This window comes from Jaculus jaculus, chromosome 17 (assembly GCF_020740685.1).
Source record: "Jaculus jaculus isolate mJacJac1 chromosome 17, mJacJac1.mat.Y.cur, whole genome shotgun sequence".
Classification (NCBI taxonomy): Eukaryota; Metazoa; Chordata; class Mammalia; order Rodentia; family Dipodidae; genus Jaculus; species Jaculus jaculus.
Genome location: NC_059118.1, coordinates 19,879,345 through 19,896,312, shown reverse-complemented (window position 1 = coordinate 19,896,312; position 16,968 = coordinate 19,879,345). Strand labels below are relative to the sequence as shown.

Below are 16,968 nucleotides of genomic sequence, written 5' to 3'. Positions count from 1 at the left end.
CAGCTTCGCACTCTCCCAGCTTCACACTCTCACACAAAGGCATGGGTTAGGAATTGGCCAGTCTCTCACCTTTCGTCCCCCGGATGATGTGGATGCTCTCACCAGCATTAATTCTTGCCTGAACATCTGTGGAGCTGTTGAGTCCAGGAATAACAATATCTGGTAAAACATAGATCTCACATTTAGATTACACAGGGCCTGACTGCAGAGGGAAAGAAATGCAAAGCCCATCCAGGTCCACATTACTTTCACACCATGGGCAGCGAATCAGAGCCCATGAAGGTGAAACAAGGGGAACCTTCCACATCTGCCTCAATAAAGATACCTGAATCATAAGTTTAGAAACCTGATCGTTTTTCTGATCAATTTCCCCAACTTTAAAAAATCATAGCCTTTGGTTTAAGAAAATGTTTTAGTTTGAATGGTTATTTCTATGGAGGTTTTCTTCTTTCCTCCAAACTATTTGCACATACCTGTTTCACATCACTTTAGACTCTAAAAACAGCCTTATCTTCTTCCTTGTTGGCATTACACACATCTACAAACCAACTCCAGACACTTGAGCCACTTCATGTGTCTGGCTTTACATGGATACTAGGGAATTGAACCCAGACCATCAGTTTGCAGACAAGTGCCTTTAACTGCTGAGCCATCTCTCCTGCCTATTACCCACATCTGAAGAAGATTATTATCAACAATCAGCAGAGAAGTAAGATAACTAGCTTTCTTTTGTTTTTTTTTTCAAATTTTAATTTAAAAATAAAGGACATATATTATTTTCATTCTCAAACAAATCAGTTAAGCCTGGCATGGTGGCTCATGCCCAGCACTCAGGAGCCTGAGGAAGGAGCACCACTGGGAGTTCAAGGGCAGCCTGGGCTACAAAGTGAGTTCCAGGTTAGCCTGCTCTAGAGATTCTGCCTCAAAAAAAAAAAACAAAAACAAAACAAAAACAAAAAAAAACAGTTAAGATATGTGGTAGTTTGAATGTATGGCTCCATAGACTCAGTTGTTTTATTAAAATTGAGTTCGCAGCCAGGGATGGTGGTGCACGCCTTTAATCCCAGCATTCAGAAGGCAGAGGCAGGAGGATCACTATGAGTTTGAGGCCAGCCTGTGACTACATAGTGAATTCCAGGTCAGCCTGAGCCAGAGTGAGACTCTACCTAGGGGGGAGGGGAGAGGGGAGAAGAGACAAAAAACTCAGTTTGCAGTTTTAGCCCCGAACAGGTAGGCTATTGATTCCAGCCCAAATGGAGAGCAGTTTGAGCTCTGGTGGGGTTCCTGCTTGCTACGTTTTGGTATTTGCTGGTTGGTGGTGGTATCTCTCTCTGCTTGGACTTATGAATTGGGAATCAGCTTCTTCTGCCATTGATAGAACTTCCTCTGGATGAAATAAATCTCTTCCTCCCATCAAATTGTGTTTGGTTGGATGTTCATCCCATCATTGTGAAACTATGACAAGATATTTCCATGAAAATATAGATAGCATGAGTGTTTCTAAATAACAAGATGGAAAACAAGACCATGAAATGTTTTCCTTCCTAATCACTTTGAATCCCAGAACTAACTCCAAGGGTTGGGATGGGAAGCCCACCTCCCTCTACTGCACTATGACCCACAATGTGCAACCTAAAACAAACCCACACAAAAAGAAGCAAGTGACAACTCAAGTCTTCTATTTATGCAGGGAGGTTGATAGCTGGCTTTTACACCTAGCTAACCCAATATTTAGGCAGTGCTCAGTATATCAATTAATACCTCTGAGAACTTCTGAGATCAATTCTGTGCCCCATAACATTTCCACAATCTTTGCAAAGCATAAGGATTCAATTCACCATACTCAAAAACAAGCAAACAAACAAAAAATACCTTACCTCTGTATTGTATCACGATATTTCACCTGAATGCAAATTCCTCAAGATCAGATAATCTTTATTTTTACCTGCAGTTCCAAGTGTAGTAAACTCTACACAAAAGGCTCTTAATTAATACTTCCTACAGGAGCAAAGTCATATTGAGACAAGATTCGCATAACAGAATCCAGGAGTTCCCAACCTGTTGTGGTGACCACTTTCTGCACAAGGACTCCTGCCCGCTGCAAGTAGTTGATGGGGAAGTTCATGGATGGATTTGTGCTGGAGGCAGAGCTTACAGTGCCCCCAAGGGGGACGTGCCGGGGCATCATAGGGATGGGGGTGGACTGCACAGGACGAACACTGGCCACAGGCTTTTCATCACCCTTCAGTGTTGGATGCCTATGAGAAAGACAAGCACACTTGAGGGACTTCAGCACAAGAGCCACAGAGCTTCTCCACACTGGCATGCCCTTGGCTGCTGCTGAGAGAAGCACTGTAATAATGTGCAAAGTTCCATCAACTAAGGAGACTGGAGGTAGGACCGAGGTAGCAAAGAAAGAGGCAAAGGGCTAAAGCCTCTCAGAGATAAAGGCAGATGTCAATGGAATAACAGCTTTTGGAGAGGGGAGGCACCTTCTGTCTCTCTAGGACTTGAGACTATCTATATCACAAATTAGATCCTCAAGGGTGGAGAGAATGATCTTTAAAAATGCAAAAAAGGAGGGTAAGTTCTCAAGACCATTGTGTACACTAAGTTGAAAACCAATGGGTAGACTATTCCTCTACTCAATTATGTGACAGCAAATGTACATCTTTAGAGATCAGCTGTCCCAACTCCAGCCATCATCTCTACACTCCTCCCTCCCTCACACCTCTACATACCTCTCTCTCTCTCTCTCTCTCTCTCTCTCTCTCTCTCTCTCTCTCTCTATATATATATATATATATATATATATAATTTTTTTTTTATTTGTTTGGTTTTTTTGAGGAAGGGTTTCCCTCTAGCCCAGGATGAGCTGGAATTCACTATATAGTCTCAGGCTAAACTCAGTGATCCTACCTACCATGGCCTCCTGAGTGCTGTGATTAAAGGTGTGTGCCACCACGCCCAGCTCAAATTTTTTTGTTTTTCTCTGAGGTAGGATCTCAGTCTAGCTCAGGCTGACCAAGAATTTGCTAATGTAGTCTCAGGCTGGCCTCGAACTCACAGGGGTCAGCCTCCCAAGTGCTGGGACTGAAGGCATGTACCACCATGCCCAGCCTCAGATTTTTTTTTTATTTTTATTAGCATTTTCCATGATTATAAGAAAATATCCCATGGTAATTCCCTCCCTCTACCCCCCACACTTTCCCCTTTGAAATTCCATTCTCCATTATATTACCTCCCCATCGCCTCAGATTTTTAATAAGACAGATACCTCTCTTTTTTCCAATTACTTTTTGTTTTGACTTAAAAAAAATTATATTTATTTGGAGAGAGGAGGTAGATGGGCACTCTAGGGTTTCTAGCTACTGCAAACGAACTCCAGACCATACACCACCATGTGCATCTGGCTTACGTGGGTTCTGGGGAATTGAACCTGGGTCCCTTAGGCTTCACAGGCAGCGCCTCAACCTCTAAGCCATCTCTCCAGCACCTCCAATTACTTTTCATTAGGCCCCTCCTGTCTCCTATTTGGGCCAGTCTCCATTGTGCCTCTAGTTATGACCACACAAAAGCAGTAAACAGCCACAGCCCTATGCCCAAAGCCAAGCTTTTAAATGAAGCCGTACCAAAGCCAGTCAGAAAATTAGCTGTTTGTACTCTTCCTACCAAAATGTCTGTCACTGCTTAGTCAATGGAGCCTTCTTCACTGTCTACCTTCCATTCAACTAGATATTGGCACTTGAGAAAGTTACGCGATTCAAGATTTTTGAGAGGGAAAAAAAAAGTCTCTGTAAGCTTTCTAAAGTCTATGACTTTGGTCTTGAGGTTTAGGACACATATTCCCCTGGGCTGGTATGTTCGTCCTTGTGTGACTAAAGACTGGATGAAAAGAAAACAGTTTCATATCACTCTATCAAAAGGGCCCTCCTGACTTTTGACACATAGCCAGCAGTTCATTTTTCAGCCAGGGTAGTCAAAATTGTAGTCACATAAAACATTAAGACTGCTGAACTGCTTTGATGCCTAACCCTAGAACAGACTCTACCTGCTCACAGTAGCCAAAGAACAGACTTTAGACTCCTCCTTTGGTTTTTTAAAAAAAGAAAAGCTAGGTGTGGTGGCATATACCTTTAATCCCAACACTCTCGGCAGAGGTATGAGGATTGCTGTGAGTTCAGGGCCAGTCTGGGACTATAGACCGAGTTCCAGGTCAGACTGGGTTAGCCAAACCCTACCTGGGGGGTGGGGAGGGTAAAAAGGTAGAAAGAGAGAGAGGAGAGAAGAAGGCAGAGAAAGAGAGAGAGACCAAGTGAAATGAATTTGGGACTAGCTTAGTCATAGGCCCTCCCTGTCAGCAACTCACCAGTTCCTCTGACTAAAGGCAGGGATGCTGGTTAGGCTCTGGTCACTGGCTGGGTAATACTGGGCATATGAAGGGCGGGTATAGGGTACTGATGTGCGCTTGTCCTCCTCATAGCTTTTCTTGGCTGCTTTCTTCTCGGCCTTGGTCAGTTTGTGATCCTTTCGGTTGAGGAGCAATGACTCATGCTCGAAAGGCTCCTAAGGACACAGAGGATACTGATTTAATTACTAATCTTTGTACCAATATGGCTGAAGCAGCAGAGCCTTTAGTAAGGAATCAAGAAGAGGCTCACTGTCTCTAGCACTGGTAAAGAGCCTGCTTAAGGCAAATAGGCAGGTTCTGTCTCTCAAGTGGAACCCACAAATCTAACTTAGTACCAGTTTTAGATGCTTAAAGCCTATCTTTTCAAAAAGGATGAAGTGAAGGAGTTCAGAGAATTAACAAACTACACTCAGAACATTCCCTCTTTAAATTACTGAACTTCAATACAGTATTCCACAAGGTTGACCAAGCACAGCACTTCTAGGACCAGACCAGGAGTGGAAGTAGGTAGCTGGGGTCAAAGAGGGGCACTGTGTAAATCACCAAAAGTATCACATGAGTCCAAGCTATGTGCATGAAGTAACAATTCAGATGAAAGAAGAAAACTTCACCTGGCTGAGTCTGCCATGCCAGGGACTTTGTGCATAGCAGGTTCTTACCTTGGTGATGAGGTGAGGGTACTTTAGACAGGCAAGCTGCAGGACTGACTCCTTGATCCCATTTACATTCAAAGATGTTTGAGGAGCTGGTTCCTTCTCAACAAAGTGCAGCAGGTTTTCTACTTCCTTCCGGGTGAAGTTCAGCATTGGATTTAGATCATCTACCACCCGATCTAGAAAGGAGAAGACAAGGAAAAAGTCAACACACTGCAGACTGAACACACAACCACAAAGCTCAGCAAAGAGAACACAGGGTGTAAGAGGCCTGAATGCCACTAATAATATAAAGCTGTCCCACATACAAGAGCTAAAGACCAGGTCTAGGGCAGTGGTAAATCAACCTTCCACAATCTGAAGTCAGTCCCCTTTTGAGCAATGATTTGAATCAGAATAATATGGGAAGAACTGCTAGCTTTCTATAATTCAAAGCCCACCTGTGTTATACTCTGTTCCACCCCTCACACCTCTGATATTACAAAATAGTCTGTATAGCAGTGTCTCTGGAAAAGCCTGGAAAATGGCTCACCTGACATGCCCTGCTTGGAAATCTGACGGTCATAGATCTTCTTTTCAAGGGTATAATCGGCCACAAGGCGGTAGATATGACAGGGCTTTTTCTGGCCATAACGGTACACCCGACATACTGCCTGGGCATCATGGCAAGGATTCCAGGAAGCATCAAACACTACCACTCGGTTGGCACCAATCAGATTCACACCCAGACACCCAGCCCTTTAAAACACAAACCAACAATCACAGAATTCTTAATTGTCTTTATTTATTATTATTATTATTATTATTATTATTATTATTATTATTATTATTATTATGGGTTTTTAAGGTAGGGTCTCATTCTAGCCCAGGCTGACCTGGAATTCATTATGCAGTTTCAGGGTGGCCTTGAATTCATGGTTATCCTCCTAACTCTGCCTCCCGAGTGCTGGGATTAAAGGCACACGCCACCATGCCCGGCTTGTTTTGTTTTTTAATATTTTATGTATTTACTTAGAGAGGGGAGGGAGAATGTGTGTGCTAGGGCCTCTAACCACAGCAAATGATCTTCAGATGCATATGCCACCTTGTACATCTGGCTTACATGGGCATTGGATCTCTCATTGACCTGGAATATATCTAATTAGGCTAGACTGCCTTGCCAGTGAGACCCAGGGATCAACATATCTCCACCTCCCAGGCTACTATGCCTTAACATTTTTTAAAATTAATTCTAAAAATTTGTGTGTATGTGTGTGTATGTGAGCACATGCAACTGGAGGTGAGAGGACAACTTCAAGGTGCCTGTGCTCCACTTCTTTGAGACAGGACCTCCTGCCACTTCAAATGAATGTCAGACTAGCTGGCCCTCTAGCTTAGGATTCTCCTGGTTCTGCCTGCCACTGACATAAGTGTGTTGGGATCACAGTTGCAGGAATCACTTTGCATCTGACTTTATATAGGTGCTAGGGAATTGATCCAAGGTTGGAAGTTTGGCAAGCAAGTACTTTTAACTCCTAAACCATCTCCCCAGCTTATGCCCAACTATTTTAACAGGGGTTCTGAGGATCAAACTCAGATCCTCATGTTTGAGATCTGTCCCCAGTCCAATTTTATTTCAAGACATGGTCCCACTGATATAGTCCAGGCTGGTCTTAAACTCATAATCCCCCTCCTCAGTCTTCTGAATGCTGAAATTATATCATGGGCCACATGCCTAACCAAGTTTTACTTTTTAAAGCATTTTCAAATTCATCACAATGTCTAAACTTCAGAGCACTGCTAAAAGAAAAGCTAAAGAACTTTATAACACTATGATGACTGTCCTTCAAATACAATTTTCTTTTTGGGGTCCCCTCTCTGACCTCAAAAACAAGTTACAAACTTGAGCAAATCTCTTCTCATACTCTGATGAGTCTTTGGGATACCTGCCCAGGTGGTCAACTGCATGAACATACCCCTTTGACCTCCCCTCACAGGCTTCACTCACCTTGTGGAGAGAAGAAACAGCCAGGTGGTGAGGTTGCTGGGATCATTGAACTGATTAATGAGCCGCTCCCTCTCAAAGGCAGGGGTGCTACCATCTAGCCCTAGGAAGGAAGAAAAATCACAAAAAGTGAATAGATGAGGGCAGAGGAACTCAGCAAAGTCACTGTGCTTAAAAAGTAGTTTTTAAAAATAAAACAGATACAAACATTCTAAACATTTAGATCCTATAGGCATACCAAGGATCCACAATGAGGCCCAGCCATCTACACTGTGAAAGTGCGTTCAAGTGACTCTCACATGCAACACAGATTATACACTACATTTCTCTCATTTAGTGAATTCTAAAGCAAAGGTTCCTACATAAAATTGCTTAAGATTCACCTAGGGATCACAGAAAATACTAGCTCAAGGTGACATCTCTACTTTAGCTAGACTTCTAGAGAGTGCCAAGACAATAATTTTTTTTTTTTCAAGATAGGGTCTCACTATAACTCAGGCTGACCTGTAATTCACTATGGAGTCTCAGGGTGGCCTTGAACTCATGGTGATCCTCCTATCTCTGCCTCCCGAGTGCCAGGATTAAAGGCGAATGCTGGGATTAAAGGCATGTACCACCACACCCGGCTTTGGTTTTGTGTTTTGATATGGGTAATGTTCTTCTGTCAGACACATGCCCCTTTGAGACAGGTGTTGCTGTGAAGCCCAGGCAGGCTTTGAACTCTCAATCCTACCAGGCCTAGAACAACACATACTATTCTCCCTTTCTTCTCCTTTATTTTTAAGGTAAGGTCTCACTCTAGCCCAGGCGGACCTGGAATTCACTATATACTCTCAGGTTGGCATCTAACTCACAGTGATCCTCCTACCCTGACCTCCTAAGTGCTGGGATTAAAGGTGTACACCATTATGCCTGGCACACACATATATTTTTTTAAAGGGTTTGCTATAAGAAGATATAAAAGAAAGACCTAAAGCAGTAAGAAGGGGAATATGAATGAAAAGACTGGAGCACAAAAGAAGGCAAAACTATCACCTCCAGTTATAAATATAAATAAGAAAGGCAACATTTGTAAGGTCAAAACAAAGTATGAAATACCAGACAGAGAACTGTATTACTGTTGTAGAAAGCAGCCACTTGCTTGCCTGGCACTGAGGATCTCAACCAAGGACCCAGCCTACTTTTCAAGTGAAGGTTTACAATTTCAAAGCATACTTCATCACAGACTCATTAGGCAAGCTCTGAACCTCCCTTTCTCTAAATTGTTTCTCTAAGCAAGAGGTTCTCAAAGAAGGTTGTTTCTCCACTCCTGTACTCCCCAGGGGATTATCTAGCAATGTGTGGAGACATTTTTGGTTCTCCACATTGGAGTTGCTACTGACATCTAAAAGGAAGAAACCATGAATTCTGTAAACTTCCTATGATATACAGGCAGATCTCTATAACCAATGACTGGCACAAATATCAACAAGTTAAGGTGAATATTTCTCAACTTTTTCTTTCATTACCAATCCTTTAATCCGTTTTAGTCACTTTATCAATCATGCTATGTCTTCCATGAAACTTTAATACTGTAGCTGGAATGTATAACTGGTTATTCAGTATACATATATTTGTGAATTGAACATTTGAACAAAAGAACATTTTACCCACACACATTTCCCTAATTTTCTACCCTTTGGGGGCTTTAGCTCCTCCACAGAGAAAGAATGATCTCGTTTTATGCTCACTCTGCTTTTGCTTCTTCTTCCCAGAATTTTTGGCTACAGTAATCCTGTACATTCAGGTTCTCCTCATCTTTACCAAGAGGTTTTCAACCATCCTTACTACAGTGATTCTATCCTCCTTAGAAGCCCAGCTTGAGCACTCCATTAGTGCTACCTAGTGTTTGCTCCTATCTTATTATATCTCAAATGAAAGTAAGGCCCGGGCCTTCTACTTCAATATACTCCCCTATCTTTCCTATACTCCAAGCCCCCAGTACAGTGACTCTAATACAGCAGTTGGTTCTCAGTATCTCCTTTTTTGCTAACTAATCACATATTCTATGCACCTGATGGGAGAGTGGAGTCAAAGAAGCAAGGAAGAGAGGAGAGGAGAGGGGAGGGGATGGGAGGGGAGAGGGTAGAGGAGGGGAGGGGAGGGGGTAGAAGAGGGGAGAGAGGAGGGAGAGGGAGAGGGAGAGGGAGAGGGAGAGGGAGAGGGAGAGGAGAGAAGAGAAGAGAGGAGGAAGCCCTTAATCAGATCTTACCAAGACTCAAGAAACAAAACAGCAATAAACTCACGGAAGTAGCTGACATTTCGAACCCACTTCTGTGCTCCTTGCCCTTCGGCACCATGCAGACATGGCACTTCTCGTTTCCCTAGGAACTCCTCAATGAGAGCCAAGGTGGAAAGGCTCTGGCTAAAAAGTAAAAAGTTAATTCAGATGGCTCCCAAGAAACATTGTTCTCAAACTTTTGTGCAGCTTTTAACAACCTGAGCTCCTACAATCTACTCATAAGATACTCACCAGGAACAATCAAGGGTATTTTCCCCAACTCATAATGGAAGTAGAATATCTATGTAATTGTTACCACCACTGCACTGAAACATCTCTCTCTATTCCTTACTTTCTCTATTGAAAACTTCCAGGGTTTAACTCAACACTCAAATAGCATTCAACATTACAACCCAATATTACATGGATATGCAACAAATTTGATTGTGGATCACAGGTAATCTTAAGGATCTTGCTGTGAATATAATTACTTGGCCATTTCCAAAACATGCAGAGGGCCAGACTCTTCAAAAGTGATAGTTTTTTTTTTTTTTTTTTTGGTTTTTTGAGGTAGGGTCTCACTCTAGCCCAGGCTGACCTGGAATTCACTATGTAGTCTCAGGGAAGCCTCGAACTCAAGGTGATCCTCCTACCTCTGCCTCGCTAATGCTGGGATTAAATGTATATGCCACCATGTCTGGCTCAAAAGTGATACTTAGTATCACCCTAGTCTTAACTGGTGAGCATTATGCTAATGAGAAATCTGTCTCAAAAAGAGAAGTACAATGTTCCTGACAATGACACCCAAGGTTGTCCTCTGGCCTCTACATGCATATGCACACATGTGTGTCTACACACATAAAACAAACAAAACAATTAAGGGGACAATAGGCTACTTGTAAGTTAGAATCACTACTGACTTCCCTTTTAAAGTATGTCACATGTGTAAACCCTTATTCTGTGGTTCTCAAACCAGGCTCCTTGGGGAATAATCTGGTCAGAAGAAATAACTCACTTCACATCTGTTTCCCTTGGGAGTCAGGCCTTGATGAAACTCAAGGCCCCAGTCACACTTGACCTAATATACAAAACTCTGGGGGAAAAATAAAAGGTTGAAAAGGACTCTTTTTGGCTCTAGTACAACAGATGCATGCATCCATCTCTCCTTTGCTCCCTCTTTCTCTCTGGTGTACATAACCCTTTTCTCTCTTTCCCTTATTTTTCTCTCTCTTTTCTCCCCCTCCTCAGTTACAAAAAAATCTTAGATTCACATTAAAAACAATGTTGGGGCTGGAGAGATGTCTTAGCAGTTACAACGCTTGCTTCAAAGCCTAAGAACCCATATTTGTCTCTCCAGATCCCATGTAAGCCAGATGTCCAAAGGTGAGGCAAGTGCAAGGTCACACATGCCATGCCCACTAGGTGGTACCAGCATCTGGAGGTCGATTGCAGGGGCTGAGGACAAGGCGCACCAATTCTCTCTCTCTCTCCCTCTCACTGTCTCTAAATAAGTTTTTTTTAAAAAGTCATAAAGGACCAAATAGCAAACATTTAAGATTTTGTAGAACACATACACTCTCTACTATTTATACTTTATATTTCATCTTAGAACATTAAAAATACAAAAACTAGAGGCTACAGAAATGGCTCACTGGTTAAAAAGACTTTTGCTTGAAAAGCCTGATGGCCTGGGTTCGATTCCCCAGCATCCTCATACAACCAGGTGCACAAAGCAGCACATGTATCTAGAGTTTGTTCAAAATGGCAGGAGGTCCAGGCATGCCCATAATCACTCTCTTTCTTTCTGCCTCTTTCTCTGTGTCTATCAAATAAATAAAAACTAAAAAGAGGCTAGGTATAGTGGTGCAAGCCTTTAATCCCAGCACTTGGGAGGCAGATAGAATTGTCATGAGTTCGAGGCAAGACTGGGACTACAGAGTGATTGCTAGGTCAGCCTCAACAAGAGTAAGACCCTACCTAGAAAAAAAAAAATTATGTATGTATATAAAACTAGCCAGGCTTGATGGTACCAGTCTGTAATCACAGTTACATGAAAGGCTGAGGCAGGAAAATCAAAAGTCCAAGGCCAGCCTGGGCTACAGTGAATTTAAGACCAGCCTGGACAACTTACTGAGACTCTATCTCAAAATTAAAAGTAAAGTCAGTCATGGTAGTTCATGCTTGTGACCCTAACATTCAAGAAGCGAAGGCAGGGCTGGAGAGATGGCTTAGCGGCTAAGCGCTTGTCTGTGAAGCCTAAGGACCCCGGTTCGAGGCTTAATTCCCCAGGACCCACGTTAGCCAGATGCACAAGGGGGTGCACATGTCTGGAGTTCATTAGCAGTGGCTGGAAGCACTGGTGCACCCACTCTCTATCTCTATCTGCCTCTTTCTCTCTCTGTCACTCTCAAATAAATAAGTAAAATAAACAAAAAAATGTAAAAAGAAAAAGAAGTGAAGGCAGTAGTCCCCTAAATCTGTTTTGCCACAAACAATCTGGACCTCCTCCTGGCATGAAGGTCTCTCCCAGGATTTAAATCTAATCCTAACATTATGGTTGGTTAAGCTTAGACCCCAGAACTTGGCTGGTCTCTCCCTGAGACAGCTCCTAGACCAAACCAAACAGCTGTCCCTCAGCCCACCTGAGCTGGAAGGTAGAGACTACCACCATAAGACTATAAATTTGTTTACAAGGAGAGGGCAAGCTCACTAAGCTGCCTGACCACTTGTGAACCTCCAGCTGCTGGTGAGTTTCCCCTAGCCCCTACTTTCCACATGGGCTCTTTCTCCACATGGCAGGAGCTCTTTGAACTCTCTTTTCTGTCCTTTCCATGAATTTTCTAGGTCTAACATGTGGGCTCTCAAGCCATGTGTGTGTCTTTCCTTAGTTCTGTACTTCCCTAACTGTACTTCCCTAAATAAATAAATAAATTTTTTAAAAGTGGAGGCAGAAAGATCAAGAGTTCAGGATAAGCCTGGGCTATAGAAGACCTTGTTTTCATAAAACAAAAGAGTCCTGAACTATAGCTCAATTAGAAGAGCACCTTCCTAGCATGCACAAGGTCCTGGGTTCAAACACAGCACTAGGAAAACAGCAAAACAACTGCTGGGCCCGGTGGCACATTCCTATAACCCTAACACTCAGGAGGCAGAGGCAAAGAAAAAGAAAAGAAAAACCAAAAAGGGGGGCTCTAGAAATAGCTCAGTGGTACAGCATTCACCCAGCATGTGTGAGGTTGTAGTTTCAATTCTCAGCACTGCAAAGCAAAGCATAATGAATGCATACGTGCATACATATGTATGTGTATGCACACTAAACGGGTAAAGAATGCTTTGTTCTCAATATGAATAAAAATGAGCCACAGGCCAAAATTGGTCTGAGCAATAGTTTGATAGATACAGGGGTATCCAGCCTTTTGATACTGAGACAAAGTTGTCATTTACAAAATGTGTCGGTCTACATTAAGAGCTAAGACATAGGCAGCCCACAAGCTGCAGGTTAGATAACCTAGTTATAGACTATGATTGCCAATGTCAGCATAGAGTTCTAAACTGTTTGGTTTTGTGGACAAATCACATTCAGCAAAAGAAAAAAATGTGGCTAGGTAGTGCAAGAAATCTTTACTATAAGTGCTTGGTTTCAGAGGAATAGGAGAAAATGGTACTGGTGTGAGCCTGGATCTCATCTGAATCTTCCTGTAGATACCTAGCCTCAGCTGAGAATTTCTTTTCCTACCTGAACACAAGAATCTTGTCCCCAAGCTTCACACTTTCCTCAATCAGGTGGAAAAGCAGTACCATCTTGGGAGAGTTTTCTAAGACTCCAGTCTGATAATTAGTCAGAAGATCCTTGGCCTGCAAGAAGATATGAGGCTGTTCAGAAAAGACATAAAGCTAACAATTAGAAATAAAAATCTCTCTACTGGCTGCCTTAATAGTTGCCTGCACAGGCCTTGGCAGTGCAATGCACTGTGCACCCTACTGTCTCCCAGGTGGGCCATGCACCATGCTTGACTTACCCATTCATACGTGACGATATGATTGCCTCGCTCCTGGAAAGGGGTGAAGCCAACCCCCTGTAGGAACTTGCTATTGGTTGTCTCTCCTATTGAGGAAGACAAGGTGCTATCTTCTCCCTTGACTTTTGTTCCCTGTGGTGGGCAGCGGGCGCTGGTCCCCGCTGAGCCAAGTTCTTCCACATCTAGGTCCTGCTCATTGGCCAGGCTCTCCTTCTGAAGAGCCTCATATAGCACATCAGGGTGATTCCAGATCTAAGATTAAAGGAAAGGAAGGAGGGATACAGAACACAGAACATTCCAAGTCTGTCCAGGGTATATAGAAACAGGTTCAAACATACACCCGGCACTGTATACACTGTATACCAAACATTAATGCATTCCTAAACCCTTCATAATCAAACAGCATACACATTCATTCTCAATTTCACTGCCAGTTCTGATGCCTATGGCCCATGCATGAGAAATGCTAGTGTGTTTGGTACATAATCAAAAAGGTTGTCACAAAACTTGCATTGAGCCTCACTCTAGCACAGGCTGACCTGGCACTCAACTCTGTGGTCCCAGGCTGGCTTCAAACTTGCAGTGGTCCTCCCACCTCTGCCTCTCCAGTGCTGGGATTAAACTGGCCTTGCATTCTTATTCAAATGAGGATAAAAAAGAGTTTTGTTTCATTGTATAGCTACATTCAGCTACTATACAAGACAATATTTCCCTATGAACAAAATATTTCTGACTTATATGTAACCAATTATTTCATGGACTACTCCTAGCAAAACTTAAGAACTGCTCAGAGAGGGAAGGGAAGAAAGAAGGATTTCATAGCCCTAAGCACTGTCTCAAGACTACTCTTATTTTAGTTTCGTGGCTCTGGGCTACAACAGTGACCACAAAAGAAGTATTTGGAAAGCTAGGCATGGTGATGCATGCTTGAAATCTAAGCACTTTGGGAAGCTGAGGCAGAAGAATTGTCTTGAGTTCAAGGCCAGTCTGGGCTACATAGCAAATACAAGGCCAGCCAGGACTACATGGCAAGACCTTGTCTCAAAAAAGAAAAAGTAGGGCTGGGAGATGGCTTAGAGGTTTAGGTGTTTGCCTGCAAACCCTAAGAGCCCATTTTTTATTGCTATCCAGATCCCATATAAACCAGATGCACAAAAATGAAGCAAGTGCAAGGTCACACATGCTCATTAGGTAGTGCAAGCCTCTGGAGTTCGAAGTTGTTAATAAAAAAAAATTGAAAAGAAAAAAAAAGACAGGGTTGGAGATGGTTTAGCAGTTAAGGCACTTGCCTTTCAAAAAGCCTAAGGACCCAGGTTCAATTCCCTAGTACCCAAGTAAGCCAGATGCACACAGTGGTGCATGCATCTGGAGTTCATTTGCAGTAGCTAGAGGCCCTGGCATGCCCATTTTCTCCTACCCCCCCAATAATAAAATACATAAAAACAATTTTTAAGTTAATGAAAAAGACAGTAATTTCTCAAGTTTAGTAAAATAAGTAGTAAAGCAGCTGAGCTCCTGAAGGAGGTACCAGTTACACTATTTTGCAAGTAGCAAGCACCCCCAGGAGCTGTGTGGCAAACAATCAGCACACCTCTCTTCTGAGGCCTCAAAAAGCACTTCAATGTCATGAACTGAGGTGACCCCCTCACTATTCTTCCTTCATCAAGTACAACCAGAAAAGCCTGGTGTGGTAACACGTGTCTTTAATCCCAGCACTTGAGAGGCAAGATAGAAGAATTGCTATGAGTTTGAGGCCAACCTGAGACTACAGAGAGAGTTCTAGGACAGCCTGAGCTAGACTGAGACCCTACCTCAAAAAAATAAAAAAATAAAAAAAAAAACCGGGCTGGAGAGATGGCTTAGCGGTTAAGCGCTTGCCTGTGAAGCCTAAGGACCCCGGTTCGAGGCTCGGTTCCCCAGGTCCCACGTCAGTCAGATGCACAAGGGGGTGCACGTGTATGGAGTTTGTTTGCAGAAGCTGGAAGCCCTGGCGCGCCCATTCTCTCTCTCTCCCTCTATCTGTCTTTCTCTCTGTGTCTGTTGCTCTCAAATAAATAAATAAATAATTTTTTTTAAAGTTTTAAAAAAATAAATAAAATAAAATAAATAAATAAAGAGCATCCAATAAGGCTTGCCCCTAGGGAGTATATAAATCCTTAGCCCCCATCCATGTTCTGAGGCCCCAACACACCTTGCAGCACACGCAGAAAGCCTTTAGAGGGTTCAGTCCCAACCAGCCACTGTTACCACAATCCCGGAAGCGGTCCATGAACTGTGTGTACAAATCTCGCTGGATCTTAGAGAGCCGCACCAAGATCACATTCTCTTCCTTAGCAGGGAGGTGAATCTTCAACACAGTGTGGCCTCTCCTATAGAGAGGCAAAGAGACCAGAAGTGGCATGGGAAGCAGCACAGCCAGGAGGGGTCAGAACAGGATAAAAACAAGGCCTTGTACTCCTGGCACCACTCTCTCTTGAGGATCTCTCCACATGCACTGCCTCCTTGTACTAATGTACAGTGGCTCAGCATAATAAAAAAGAGATTTGCCATAAGGATGAAAAGTAAGCAAGAAGGCCCAGTGGTCTGTCCCAAGCCATGACTAACTGGGTAACTAAGCTAAGATCAAAGGAATTTAGGGCTTCCTCTCTGGGCTTTCTCCACATATTCTATCCTATCAGGAAAATGAAAGACTGCTTTAACTTAAGCTAACTGGGATGCTGAAACTGGTAAAGCCATTTAACACTTTTAGGCCAAATTTTCAAACAGTAGATCTCCATCATCTACTAGCTATTAACACAAAGGAGTTTTGCTATTGCCCTTCAAGGAACAGTCCTCTAGTTGTAACATTTCCCCTTCAAAATAGCCTTGGCATGCCCACTGCCCTTCTAAGGATTTGGTAAACAAGGTCCTGTGCCTAGCTCACCTCTGAACAAAGCCCTCCAAGAGGCTGTGCAGGACATGGCTCCGGTAGCGCATAAGGCGGACGTCCTGAGGTGTGCTGTCAATACACTGCCCATTCAGGATAGGGCGTTCAAACATGTTGCTGAATTCCTGCCGGGTGCCAAGGAAGTCTGGGCGCACAAAGTCCACCATGCACCAGTACTCAATGAGGTTGTTCTGTAGAGGGTACCCAGTCAGCACTACCCGCCGACGAGAACGTATGTTCTTCAGAGCTTGTGAGGTGCTGGCCTGGCAATTTTTGATGCGGTGTCCCTCATCACAGATAACCACATCAGGGCCAGGGCGGCATAAGGCCTTCTCAAACTCTAGGGAGGGAAGAGGATCCGGAGTCAGAAGGTGAGAGGGCCTGCTCTTAGTCAATAATATGAGAAGTAGGGGAGCACCCTGGAAGAGACAGAAGAAATGAAGGAAGCAGGAAAGGAAGAGTCAGCCCCCACTGGTGAAAGGGGAGCCAGCCATCCAAGCACCTGAATGTTTGCTATGATGATAACCTGGCCACTAACTTTGATACTTTACTTTACTTTCTCATTTACTTGTAATCCTAAAGTTACATAACTAGAGTAGAGAGAAGGACCTCACAAACTGCCAGCCCAGAATTGAAATATGTTTGGATGAAAGCAATGATAGCAATTCAGACATTTCAGTGGAATCTCACCATTGCCAGCATCTTGGCTCCTTCT

At 43.3% G+C, this 16,968-nt stretch overlaps 1 protein-coding gene across 1 annotated transcript in view; it reads right to left on the bottom strand.

Annotated features, from left to right (window-relative positions):
• Window positions 1-16,968, bottom strand: part of Rad54l2 (RAD54 like 2) — a 124,438-nt gene that overhangs the window by 5,356 nt on the left and 102,114 nt on the right. Inside the window, exons 10-20 of the mRNA XM_004664292.3 lie at window positions 16,251-16,593; window positions 15,519-15,696; window positions 13,328-13,579; window positions 13,045-13,163; window positions 9,334-9,452; window positions 7,052-7,151; window positions 5,597-5,802; window positions 5,071-5,243; window positions 4,370-4,566; window positions 2,059-2,258; window positions 70-159 (exon numbers count right to left, since the gene is read on the bottom strand). Coding sequence (XP_004664349.1) covers window positions 70-159; window positions 2,059-2,258; window positions 4,370-4,566; window positions 5,071-5,243; window positions 5,597-5,802; window positions 7,052-7,151; window positions 9,334-9,452; window positions 13,045-13,163; window positions 13,328-13,579; window positions 15,519-15,696; window positions 16,251-16,593 — 1,977 coding nt within the window. The remainder of the gene's footprint in view (window positions 1-69; window positions 160-2,058; window positions 2,259-4,369; window positions 4,567-5,070; window positions 5,244-5,596; window positions 5,803-7,051; window positions 7,152-9,333; window positions 9,453-13,044; window positions 13,164-13,327; window positions 13,580-15,518; window positions 15,697-16,250; window positions 16,594-16,968) is intronic.